At 41.5% G+C, this 13600-nt stretch overlaps 1 protein-coding gene across 5 annotated transcripts in view; it reads left to right on the forward strand.

Annotated features, from left to right (window-relative positions):
• LOC132381201 (DENN domain-containing protein 2D-like) overlaps positions 1-13600 on the forward strand; it is a 179662-nt gene that overhangs the window by 74907 nt on the left and 91155 nt on the right. For all 5 annotated transcript variants that reach the window (XM_059950495.1, XM_059950494.1, XM_059950497.1 and 2 more), the window contains one exon: positions 11608-11677. In XM_059950495.1, coding sequence (XP_059806478.1) covers positions 11608-11677 — 70 coding nt within the window. The remainder of the gene's footprint in view (positions 1-11607; positions 11678-13600) is intronic.

Raw genomic sequence — 13600 nt, forward strand, 5'->3', positions numbered from 1 at the left:
TACACTCATTATTCTGCCCACCATTCTGTATATACAAGAATAGACTATTTTGAAACATTTTGAAGAGACAAAGATAAAATAAACACCTGTGGAATTGGGACAATAGATGTAAGTGACCATGTAGCTATATAGTTATCTGTTGATTTTGACCTACAACCAAAGAATACTATTTGGAAACTAAATTCAAGTCTACTCAATGAACCCTACTTTAAGGAACAAATTAAAAAGAAATTAGTCTTTGCTTAGAATTCAATGATAATGGAGAGGTTTCACCTCCCATTTTATGGGATACTCTGAAGGTGGTCTTAAGAGGGAAAATTATAGTGATATCTTTGCATAAGAAAAAAATAAGGAATAAAAGAATGGAATAAATAAGGAATAAAATAATGCCTCTGTTTCTGAAACAGAGGCATTATGAAAGTGGATCTAAGTCTATGAAAATAGTGGTGTGGAAACTGGAAAAAAAAGATAGCAGAAGATACAATTCATAGAATTAGGGATCCAAGAATGAAAATGATTAAAAAAAAATAAGCTAAGTGAAATTCAAGAAGCTTTTGAAGTGTTTTACAAAATTCTATACTCTAAAGATCCAAGGGGAAGCAAAACCCAAATTGACACCTTCTTGAATTCTCTAGAGTTACCCACCTTAACTGAAGAACAAAATAGAATGATGACTGTTGACATAACTGTTGTTGAATTAAAAGCTGTAATTAGACTTAAACTAAGCAAGTCACCAGGATCAGATGGGTATACGGCAGAGTGGTACAAACAGTTTAAAAATGAGTTAATTCCTGTCTTACTCCCCACATTGATCTGGACTCTAAAAAAAGGCACAAATGCCACCCAGCTGGAAGGAAGCGATAGTCTCAGCTATACCGAAAAAAGGCAAGGATAAAATGGAATGTGGGTCATTTAGACCAATATCTGTTCTTAATGTAGATTATAGATTATTTACCGCCATCATGGCCAAACGATTAGAGGAGTTTCTACCTATATTGATACATAATGATCAGACAGGTTTTATACAACAACGCCAAACACAAGACAATATATGGAGGACACTTCACATTATGGATCATATACAAAAAAAGTAAAATCGAAGCAATAGTGATAAGTGTGGACACTGAAAAGGCATTTGATTCAGATAATTGGAATTTTCTTTACAGAGTTTTACATAGATTTGGTTTCCATGACAGAATTATTAAAACTATACAGGCACTATATGATAACCCAACTGCTAGGATTAAAATCAATGGATATTTACCAAATAGTTTTACCCCAGAAAGGGGCATAAGACAGGGTTGTGCGTGGTCACCGCTACTCTTTGCATTATATCTGGAACCATTAGCTCAATACATCAGACAAAATGAAGATATCAGGAGAATTACTATTAAAAGGGCAGAGCATAAATTGGGTTGTTATGCAGATGACATTTTGATCTATCTAGGGCTACAAACATACTCTTTACCTAAATTGATGCAATCCTTTGAACAATATGGCCAATTATCAGGATACAAGATCAACATAGATAAAACCCAATTACTTTCATATAACTATAGCCCACCAAGAGAAATTGAAAGTAGATATCCCTGGGCATGACAAATAGAGTGTTTCAAATATTTGGGTATGATTATGCCAAAAAAAAGATTATCAGAATGGAATTATCAGCCTATATATATATAAAAAAAATTATGGAAGATATAACAAGATGGAACCTAATTCCTTAGTCTTAGTTCAAGGACTGAATATATTAAAATGAATGTACTGCTCAGACTATTATATATCTTCCAGACCCTACCAATAGAGATTAATCAAAATCAATATATTTGGCAAGGTAAAAGGCCTATAGAGTTCGTCTCAAAAGGGAAAAGGGGGGATGAGAGATTATTATTTTGCAGCAAAGAGCTGTGGTATGTTGGTGCAACCCATCATGTGACACTCAATGGAAAAACATTGAGGAGGGAATACCTCCCATCCCCATACAGGCAGTTTGGACTGAATACAACCGACAAAGGAACATAAATACTATTGATAACCCATGGGTGAAATGGACTCTTAAAATATGGAAAATTATTATGAAAGAATATAAACTAGAGGGAGATATTGCAATTCTTAAAGGTGTGCAAATGACTTGGATTTTACACCGAATAAACTGGATGCTAGATTTAAGGACTGGACAGCTAAAGGAATAACAGTTCTTTGCAATATAATGAAAGAAGGAACACTTTTCAGTTTTGAAATGCTTAAAGAGAAACACTTACTAGAAAAACAAGTCTTTTATCAGTATCTACAGATGTGACAATATGTTAATAGGACACTTAAAAATGTAACCAAAGCAAGAACATGTTTGATAGAGCTATTTAGAAAAGTATATAATTCAGATAATGGTAATTACCATATAACAATTACAGCACAGAAACAGGCCATCTCGGCCCTTCTAGTCTGTGCCAAACACTTACTCTCACCTAGTCCCACCAACCTGCACTCAGCCCATAACCCTTCATTCCTTTCCTGTCCATATACCTATCCAATTTTACTTTAATTGACAATATCGAACCTGCCTCTACCACTTCTACTGGAAGCTCGTTCCACACAGCTACAACCCTCTTAGTAAGGAAATTACCCCTCATGTTACTAGGATGTTACCTGGGTTTCAGCACTTAAGTTACAGAGAAAGGTTGAACAAGTTAGGTCTCTATTCATTGGAGCGTAGCAGGCTGAGGGGGGATTTGATCGAGGTATTTAAAATTTTGAGAGGGATAGATAGAGTTGACGTGAATAGGCTGTTTCCATTGAGAGTAGGGGGCAGAAGTTTAAGGGAAACACGAGGGGGTATTTCTTTACTCAGAGAGTGATAGCTGTGTGGAATGAGCTTCCTGTAGAAGTAGTAGAGGCCAGTTCAGTTGTGTCATTTAAGGTAAAATTGGATAGGTATATGGACAGGAAAGGAGTGGAGGGTTATGGGCTGAGTGCGGGTAGGTGGGACTAGGTGAGATTAAGAGTTCGGCACGGACTAGGAGGGCCAAGATGGCCTGTTTCCGTGCTGTGATTGTTATATGGTTACCCCTAAACTCTCAACTCATGTCCTCTTGTTTGAATCTCCCCTACTCTCAATGGAACAACCCTATCAAAGTCAAATCCATCTATCCCCCTCATAATTTTAAATACCTCTATCAAGTCCTCACTCAACCTTCTATGATCCAAAGAATAAAGTCCTAACTTGTTCAACCTTTCTCTCTAACTTAGGTGCTGAAACCCAGGTAACATTCTAGTAAATCTCCTCTGTACATAATAATAAAGGCCAGCATACCTAAAGCTTTCTTCACCACCCAGTCCACATGAGATTTCATCTTCAGGGAACTATGCACCATTATTCCTAAATCACTCTGTTCTACTGCATTCTCAATGCCCTACCATTTACCATATACATCCTATTTGGATTATTCCTACCAAAATGTAGCACCTCACACTTATCAGCATTAAACTCCATCTGCCATCTTTCAACCCACTCTTCTAACTGCCCTAAATCTCTCTGCAATCTTTGAAAACCTTCTTCATTATCCACAATGCCACCTATCTTAGTATCATCTGCATACTTACTAACCCAATTTACCACCCCATCGTCCAGATCATTAATGTATATGACAAACAACATTGGACCCAGTACAGATCCCTGAGGCACACCACTAGTCACCGGCCTCCAACCTGACAGTTATCCACCACTACTCTCTGGCATCTCCCATCCAGCCACTGTTGAATCCATTTTACTACTTCAATATTAATACCTAACGATTGAACCTTCCTAACTAACCTTCCGTGTGGAACCTTGTCAAAGGCCTTACTGAAGTCAACATCCACTGCTTTACCCTTGTCAACATTCCTAGTAACCTCTTCAAAAAGTTCAGTAAGATTTGTCAAACATGACCTTCCAAGCACAAATCCATGTTGACTGTTCCTAATCAGACCCTGTCTATCCATATAATATATACTATCTCTAAGAATACTTTCCATTAATTTACCCACCACTGACATCAAACTGACAGGCCTATAATTGCTAGGTTTACTCTTAGGACCCTTTTGAAACAATGGAACCACATGAGCAATACGCCAATCCTTCGGCATCATTCCCATTTCTAATGACATTTGAAATATTTCTGTCAGAGCCCCTGCTATTTCTACACTAACTTCCCTCAAGGTCCTAGGGATTATCCCATCAGGACCTGGAGATTTATCCACTTTTATTTTCCTTAAAAGCACCAGCACTTCCTCCTCTTTAATCATCATAGTTTCCATAACTTCCCTGCTTGTTTCCCTTACCTTACACAATTCAATATTCTTCTCCTTAGTGAATACCGAAGAAAAGATATTGTTCAAAATCTCCCCCATCTCTTTTGGCTCCACACATAGCTGTCCACTCTGATTCTCTACGGGACCAATTTTATCCCTCACTATCCTTTTGCTATTAATATAACTGTAGAAACCCTTTGGATTTATTTTCACCTTACTTGCCAAAGCAACCTCGTATCTTTTAGCTTTTCTAATTTCTTTCTTAAGATTCTTTTTACATTCTTTATATTCCTCGAACACCTCATTTACTCCATGCTGCCTATATTTATTGTAGATCTCTCTCTTTTTCCAAACCAAGTTTCCAATATTCCTTGAAAACCATGGCTCTCTCAAACTTTTAACCTTTCCTTTCAACCTAACAGGAACATAAAGTAGTTGTATCATTTCAAGCGTGTATAAGGGTTTGTCAAATTTTAAAACACATTCGACTTCATACATTAAAACAAAATGGGAGAAGGAAGCAGGGATAGTTATACCTGAGGAAGAATGGACAATAATATGGAGGTATCAATGGAACTGTACCAGTTCACAGAAATAGAGGGAGTTCGGATGGAAAAACTTGATAAGATGTTTTATTACACCCTCTCAGAAATCCTATTATGATAGTAACCTCCCTGTTTGCTAGAGAAATTGTGGAAATCAAAATGCTAACTATTATCATAATTTCTGGGAATACTCAGTTATCAAAGACTATTGGAGTGGGAAACACAATGCCCTACAAGACATCCTTAAATGTGAAATACCCTTAGAAAGTAAGACTATATATTTTGGGTATATACCTCAAGAATGGTTGAAAAGAGATAAATATTTAATGAATATACTGCTGGTGGCTGGTAGAAAGACTATTACTAGGAAATGGTTATCACAGGAGAACCCAACCTTAAATGCATGGATGGAAATTATAATGGACATTTACAAAATGGAGAAGATAACAGCATCTGTTAATCATAAGTTGGAACTATTTAATTCATACTGGGGAAAAATAGTTTAACTACCTAACACCTCATAGGCCTGATTTTATCCTCACAAATCAATGAATAGGTTGTAAAAAAAGATCACTCCCTACTTATACATAGTTTTCTCCTTTCGGTTGTTCTTCCTTTTCTCTCTTTTCTATAAGTGTATACCTCAGATAAATATTATGTGGAGATTTGTGGTATATATGACTATATGATATATATGTACAATATCTGAAATACATCTTATGGAAATGTTTGTTTAATGATGAATTCCAATAAAAAAATAAATTATAAAAAAAGTCCATGGTCCATAAACACAATAATCCAATCCATAAATGCAAATCCATGATACCATCCTCTGATATCACTGATATTAATCAAAAGAGACACCACACAAGTGCAGAGGCCTACCTGCCTCCCACACTGAGCTGCAGACTCATTCCCAGCAGCAATCAAAAGGAAGGCAAACAGCTATGAACTCTCACTCACCTTCCACATTGGTCCAGTGTCTCCTTGATACTGTAATCAGTGATTAGTGGGTGTTTTAACCAGCAAAATGGAATCAAATATTGGCTCGGAGTTTCTTTCACATTGAGGCAGTCTGAGTATGCATTCATTTGCTGGAATCTTCTCGAAGACAGCAAACTGCAGGATCACTCAATCAATCTCCAATCTATAAATCGCAGGCTCTAACAGTCTGAAAGACATATTTAACTTGAAAATTAAACGTAAATGAAGTTTTAAAAAAAGTAATTTTCGTGAGCTATCTGGAGGATGTCGACTGAGGGTCCGTTGTCGGCTGGCACCATCTTTGGAATCTTTGAATGACAGTGTGGACTGCTGTCACATTGGAATGATGTGGACTGTGGTTAGTGTGACACAGCTCAGGGTTTGGAATTCAGTTCTGTCATCTCCTGTAGGAAAGCTTGGACATTCTTCCTGTGAGCAGGTGGGGGTCCTCCAGGTGCTCTGGATTCCCCCTCACACTCCAAAGAGTGCTAGTAGATGAATTGTTTGTTGTAAATTGTCCTGGGGTTAAATCAGAGGTTGCTGGGTGTTGGGCCAGAAAGGTCTGTTCTGTGCTCTATCTCAAAGTAAGGCCATGACATCGTTGTGTTGTAAATGAAGTCACTGGAGGAAATTACCAGTAGATACAAAGCAGTTTCTTTGTTCGACAAAGCAAAGTACACCAGGCGTCATGTGGAGACACTTTTGGTAGAAAGGTCTGCTGGCCCAGAGTGGGGCTCCATATGTTATGTGTCAAGCATCAAAGGACAACTCCATATTTACAATGTATACACAATGCTTTCTTTGAAACTACACACAAACTTTACACCTCCTGACTTGCACACTCAACACAGACATCCAAATGAATTTTCATCATCATTGTCTGGGCTGAGATTCACAGTTTTTAGGAACCCATTGTTCAGAGCTACTCTCCAAGTACATACTCAGCTGTGAAGACTGGTAGCTAAAGTCCATTGCTAAAGGTATATGCCCTATACCTGAAAATATGAGCAGAATTAGGCCATTCCGCCAATTGAGTCTGCACTGCTATTTCTTTCTCAACCCTATTCTCCCGTCTTCTCCCCATAACCTTCCATGCCCTGATTAATCAAGAAACTACCAAACTCGTTCTCAACTGCACCCAATGGCTTGGTCTCCACATTTACAAAAACAAGAGCCTGCCATCTTCTACTGAGTGAATCATGTCATGCTACAGATCTCTTAACGAGCAAGATAGATGCCAAATTCAACAGATAGGTGCCAGCTGTCCACCATGCAACAAGGAATGTACCTACCCATCCACCCTCCCAGGGCAGGTAAAGCACTACAGTTACAGACAGAATCTCTCTGAACTGACCCGACACACCCTCCCAGAGCAGGTAAAAGCTTACAGAGAGAATCGCCCTACACTGTCCCCACACACCCTCCCAGGGCAAGTAAAACACTGGGAGGGAAAGATTAGCTTGACCATAGAGCAGGTGAAGTGGTCAGCACAACATTTTGGGCAAAAGGGCCTGTATGTTCCCCCTCACTTGAATCCTCCAACAGCTGTCCTGCCCTCCATATCACTGTGATCCTCCAGTTTACCATCCCCATCATTGCTGCCCCCATGCATTCCATCGGTGGTAGCCAGAAACAGCCACTTTGGTCCATCAGATTCCTGCTACGCTGGCCCCATGTATATTCATTTGGTCCATAGATTTCTACGGTGATTAAACATCATGAAAATCCCTGCTGCCACCACCACCTTGTCAGGTTCTGTGTTCAGGGTCAAGATCAGTTACATTTTATTTTGTCTAGAGATTCAGACTACGTCCACACTATGCCAGATAAATCCGTAACCGAAGCTTTTTCTCTTCGCTTTTATCCTCCGTCCACACTAAAACAGCGTTTTCATCCCCCGAAACCGGAGAATTTCAGAAACGTTCTCCAAAGTGTGTATTTTTGAAAACGCTGGATTAGCAGGAGCAGTGTGGACAGGGTAACCGGAAACTTCTGAAAATGTTGTCAGATTGCAGCGCAATATTTCATTGTTTTCCTGAACGCAACCTAACAATTTCAGAACAGACGGCAATGAAACTGATGCCAGAAGAGTTAGAAATGTACTCACCAAATACTTTTACCCATAACTTACTGAATAAGTATACTCACTTTGCCCTGTTTTCTGTCTTTGCTCGTATGAAGGTGGTTTACCTATTAATGCAAGTACTTCTCTGACAATAGCCTAATGTAACATTGTATGGAAATATAAGATAACACTGATGCAGACATGTTTTATACATTTAACAAAGTGCTTTATTAATGCAACAGAGTTAGTCAGTTTTTCAATGTTCATCGTCAGCCGGGTCATACTGTCCATGAATTCCCTGTCAGTTGCCTCCATATGCTCCAGTATTTGTGTTTTTTTAACTTTTAAGTTCTCCTGCGCAAGAGCCAACAGCTGTCCGTCGTTTTAAGCTTTTCTAGTCTGTAACTACACAAAAGCGCACATTCACAGTGAGATTCGACACCAACCATGTTGCTTGTTTTCAATAGATGTGTCCTGCGCATGCCCAGTAGAAGGAGATTTGCCGAAATTTCCGTTTCAATGTTGATGGAGATATTTTTTAAAACGCCTAGTGTGGACGCCTATCGTTTTTACGCGAAACCGGCTTTTTCAAAAAATATCCGGTCTGTGTGGATGTAGCTTCAGGTAGAACAGCCCCTTCCAGTTCAACGAGCTGCACTGCAAGCACCCCCCAATTTAACCCTAGCCTAATCACAGGACCATTTACAATGACTAATTAACCTAATAACTGGTATGACTTCGGACTGTGGGAGGAAACCCGTGCATTCCATACTGGGAATGAACTGCCCATGAGCTGAACACAAACAGCTTTGCACTCACCACCACACTACATGTATAACCATCAAATGAAACAATGGTCCCCCGACTAACAGAGTACATAGAACTCACACACAGCACATAATGTAATACTACCACAAATAATAAATATATTACTGAAGATTGACATTTAACACAACACAAGTACAAAGGTATAACGATTTTGTGATGAGACCTGGGTGGAGGCAGGGACTTCAGTAGGGGAAGAAAGGTTCCAGCCTCTTGCATCACAGTTTGATATGGCAACTGACTGTGAAGAAGCATGTGCAAAATGCTGGGGGAGCTCGGCAGGTGAGACAGCATCTTTGGAGGGGAGTAAATAGTCTATGTTAAATTGGTAAAACAACTAAGTTGGTTGAGGCCATCTGTCTCACTGTCTGGGGCTTTCTTCCACTGTCTCATTTCTCGAACCAATCGCTCAGTCTCCTGCTGCCTCCTGGAATTTATTGATTGTGATCATGTCAAAAATTTCCACTCTTCCTTGCACTGACTCCAAACCGCTCTTCCCCATTGCAGTAGATGATGCCTCTCATTGCATCTAACTTCTTTCCTGTTGTTCCTTTTAATTGCTCCACAGTTTTCATTGTCATTGTTGATGGTCTCCCATTCTATCTCAGCAGTGTTGGGCCACTTCACAAGAGTCTGTGCCCTTTGATCTTTCTCTCCTTGGGAGGTGTTGGTGGTTGGGCGGGTCCCTCAGGGTGTCTCCACCATGCTAAAACAGCGTTGAGGACCACAACCATAGGTAGCTAGCCCATGACTGCCCCCATTGGGGTCTATCCCCTCCTGTCAGCTGTCCTCCCATACAAGGTATTCCTTGTTGTCAATATATTCCTTATATTCCCTTGTTGTCAGCTGTCCTTTAACAGCAGTCACTGGGCAGGTGCAGTTAATCAAAATCAAAAAACACAGGATAAGATGTTAATACCCCTCATGCTGATGAATCGTAATGAAATGGTGGATCAGACTCAATAGGCCAAATGGACTGATTCTACTCAGAGATTAAGAAACAGTCACATTTTCAGGCTGTGAATCTTCTTCAGGACCTGATGATGTCATCCTTCCTGGGACACTGGACACAGCTGAGCACATCACAGGAAGCAGCCTCCCCTCCATGGACACTGTCTACACTCCACACTGCCTCAGTAAAGCAGCCAGCATAATCAAGGACCCCGCACACCCCAGACATTTTCATTTCTTCCCTCTCCCATTGGGCAGCCTGAAAGCACATACCATCGGGCTCAAGGACATGTTCAATCCCACCAGTATCGGACCATTAAATGGTTCCCTAGTGCAATAAGATGGACTCTTGACCTCACAATCTACCTTGTTATGGTCTTGCACTTTACTATTTACCTGCACTGCTCTTTCCCTGTAGCTGTTACACTTTATTCTGCATTGTTATTGTATGACCTTATTCTGGCTTGATGCACTGTGCCACAGTAACACAGCAGTCAGCACCACTCTACTACAAATCATTACCAGAGTTCCGAATTCAATTCCAGTGTCCACTGTAAGAACATTTGTACATTCTTCCCATTTGTGTGTGAGTTTCCTTCGGGTGCTCCAGTTCTTCCCCAATCCAAAAGACATATGGGTTGGTAGGTTGATTGGTCATTGTAAAGTGTCCTATGATTAGGCTCGGGTTAAATTGAGGGGTTGCTGGGTGCTGCAGCTCGTTGGGCTGGAAAGGCTGTCGCCACACTGTATCTCTAAACAAAATGATTTAATCTGTATGAAATGTCTGCAAGACAAGCTATTCACTGTATCTCAGTTGATGTAACAATAATAAACTAATACCAATACCAAACTTAGTTTTACATGCCATCCACATGAATCATTTCAAAGCACAAGTAGGTTGCTATTGTATAAGGGGAACTGCACCATGATGGTCCCAAGCTAGGCTGTGAAAGGAAGAAGGTTGAACATGAGACTAGCCATCCCATCCCATCGCATCCCATGAAAACTCAGTGCTACAGAAACTCCAAAGCTGTCATCCCTGGTAGAGGAAGGATCCTCAGCTAGAAGATGTATGAATTGTGGTGAAGGCTGAAGGTCAACAGAAGCCACAGGGTCGATCGGCCTTTTATCATCCAGGACCACCAGACTGGCCCAGGACAGAGGAGCCTGCTGAGCTTCTGTCAGTGGCCTGTGCCCTTGTAGGGATGATATGCTTAAGGAGATAGTACAAGGGGAACAGTAATAACAGAATGTAGAATATTATTGCTTTTCCTTTGACTGAAAACTTCAACTAAAACTTTACACTAAACTTTGACGAACTTATAAAAATTCCAACTTTTCGGATCACTTCCTACATTAAAGCAGATATACACTCAGTGGCCACTTTATTTGGCACGGGAGATACCTAATAAAGTGGCCACTGAGTGTATGTTCGTGGTCTTCTGCTGTATCCCATCACTTCAAGTTTCAGTTTGTGTGTTCAGTGATGACCTTCTGCACACCACTGGAGTAACACATGGTTATTTGATTTACTGCTACCTTCCTGTCAGTCTGGCCATTTTCCTCTGATCTCTCTCATTAACAAGTGTCTTCGCCTTCAAAACTTGATGCTTTTCTATTTTTCGCACTAGATATCTAGATAGCTCTGGATATCTGTGTGTGAAACTCTCAGAAGAGCAACAATTCCTTTGATATTCAACAATTGATCCCCATCTGGCATCAACAATTATTCCATGGTCAAAGGCATTTAGATCACATTTCTTCCCCATTCTGATGTTTAGTCTGATCAATAACTAAATTTCTTGACCACATCTGAATGCTTTTGTGCATCAAGTTGCTTCCACAAGATTGGCATTACTGTACAGGTGTCCCTAATAAAGTGGCCTCTGAGTGTAGAATTGCATATTCCTGCCTAGGCTTCGTCTATTGAAGATTTTTGTTTCCTTTCAGTGAAACCTTTTCCTTCGTCCTTACAAATGTGGATGGAAGCCGGAAGTTTGGATACTGCCGACGCCTCCTGGTAATGGGGTAGATTTTAATTCAAGGTTGAAAATTAAGATCAAAGTTCAAAGTACATTGATTATCAAAGTATGTATAATGGATTCTGCTTAATTGGCACACATCGGGAGAAGTACAATTTGGCCCAATTAAGTTGCAGTCCCAATTAGCCTAAGTTTCGTGGAAATAGTTAAAAATGGCATATTAAAAAAAAGACAAGCTACTATTTAACTGGGAAAAAATTATGTATAATTAATGAAATACAGAACTCATCGAAACACAATGGTATTATAAAACTGTATTTGTTCTAAATAGTTATCAAAGGAGGAATTCACTGCCATGTTCTTTTGATTGACTTTAAATGAATAAAATCAGTGCAGTCGCCTTGTGCAAACAACACTTCGGAAGACTGCATTTTCCAAATATTCATTTTCATTATAACATTCAGGATGCTTGTCGTTAACTTCAAAATGTTTAACTTGTTGAAGTAGTGAAATTGTTTTATTTTCACCTGGCTGTTTCTGGCATTTCCCAGTCTGAATGCTTGAAACCACAATGAGCAAGACAGTTCTGAGTTGTTTTGCTGCTTATTTCTCATCAACTACAAGTGACAAGATTCACTGTTTTTTGAACACACACAGCTGATGCTATTTAAAAACTGATTGGTTGAGCACAATGTCATGTCTAACAACCACACAACCGACACTAGTTAAAAACTGTTCAGCAATAGTATCCTACCCCAATTTCGTGGCATTTTGTCCCAGATAAACAAGGGAAATCAGACTATTTTCTACATTTTGATTTGGTCCTTTAAGAGTTGTCCCAAATAAACATCTGCCCCGATTAACTAGAAATTATTGTATACCATATACAACCTTGAGATTCATAATCTTGCAGGCAGCCACAAAACAAAGAAACACAGTAGAATCCACAAAAACCCATCACCCGAAGACAGTCATACATCAATGTGTGTAAAAGCAAGAATAAGTCCTGCAAAAAAAAACAATCCATAGAAAATGAACCTCAGAGTCTCAGAATGCAAGTCCACAGCCTGGGAGCCGGTTCAGCACTGCAGCCAATCCCGGAGCCCGATGGCTACTGGCCACAGCCGGGGAGCCGGTTCAGCACTGCAGCCAATCCCGGAGCCCGATGGCTACTGGCCACAGCCGGGGAGCCGGTTCAGCACTGCAGCCAATCCCGGAGCCCGATGGCTACTGGCCACAGCCGGGGAGCCGGTTCAGCATTGCAGCCAATCCGGGAGCCCAATGGCTACTGGCCACAGCCAGGGAGCCGGTTCAGCACTGCAGCCAATCCGGGAGCCCGATAGCTACTGGCCACAGCCGGGGAGCCGGTTCAGCACTGCAGCCAATCCCGGAGCCCGATGGCTACTGGCCACAGCCGGGGAGCCGGTTCAGCACTGCAGCCAATCCCGGAGCCCGATGGCTACTGGCCACAGCCGGGGAGCCGGTTCAGCACTGCAGCCAATCCTAGAGCCCGATGGCTACTGGCCACAGCCGGGGAGCCGGTTCAGCACTGCAGCCAATCCCGGAGCCCGATGGCTACTGGCCACAGCCGGGGAGCCGGTTCAGCACTGCAGCCAATCCCGGAGCCCGATGGCTACTGGCCACAGCCGGGGAGCCGGTTCAGCACTGCAGCCAATCCCGGAGCCCGATGGCTACTGGCCACAGCCGGGGAGCCGGTTCAGCACTGCAGCCAATCCCGGAGCCCAATGGCTACTGGCCACAGCCGGGGAGCAAGTTCAGCACTGCAGCCAATCCCAGAGCCCGATGGCTACTGGCCACAGCCGGGGAGCCGGTTCAGCACTGCAGCCAATCCCGGAGCCCGATGGCTACTGGCCACAGCCGGGGAGCCGGTTCAGCACTGCAGCCAATCCCGGAGCCCGATGGCTACTGGCCACAGCCGGGGAGCCGGTTCAGCACTGCAG

Source organism: Hypanus sabinus, chromosome 25, assembly GCF_030144855.1.
Source record: "Hypanus sabinus isolate sHypSab1 chromosome 25, sHypSab1.hap1, whole genome shotgun sequence".
In the NCBI taxonomy this organism is placed as follows: Eukaryota; Metazoa; Chordata; class Chondrichthyes; order Myliobatiformes; family Dasyatidae; genus Hypanus; species Hypanus sabinus.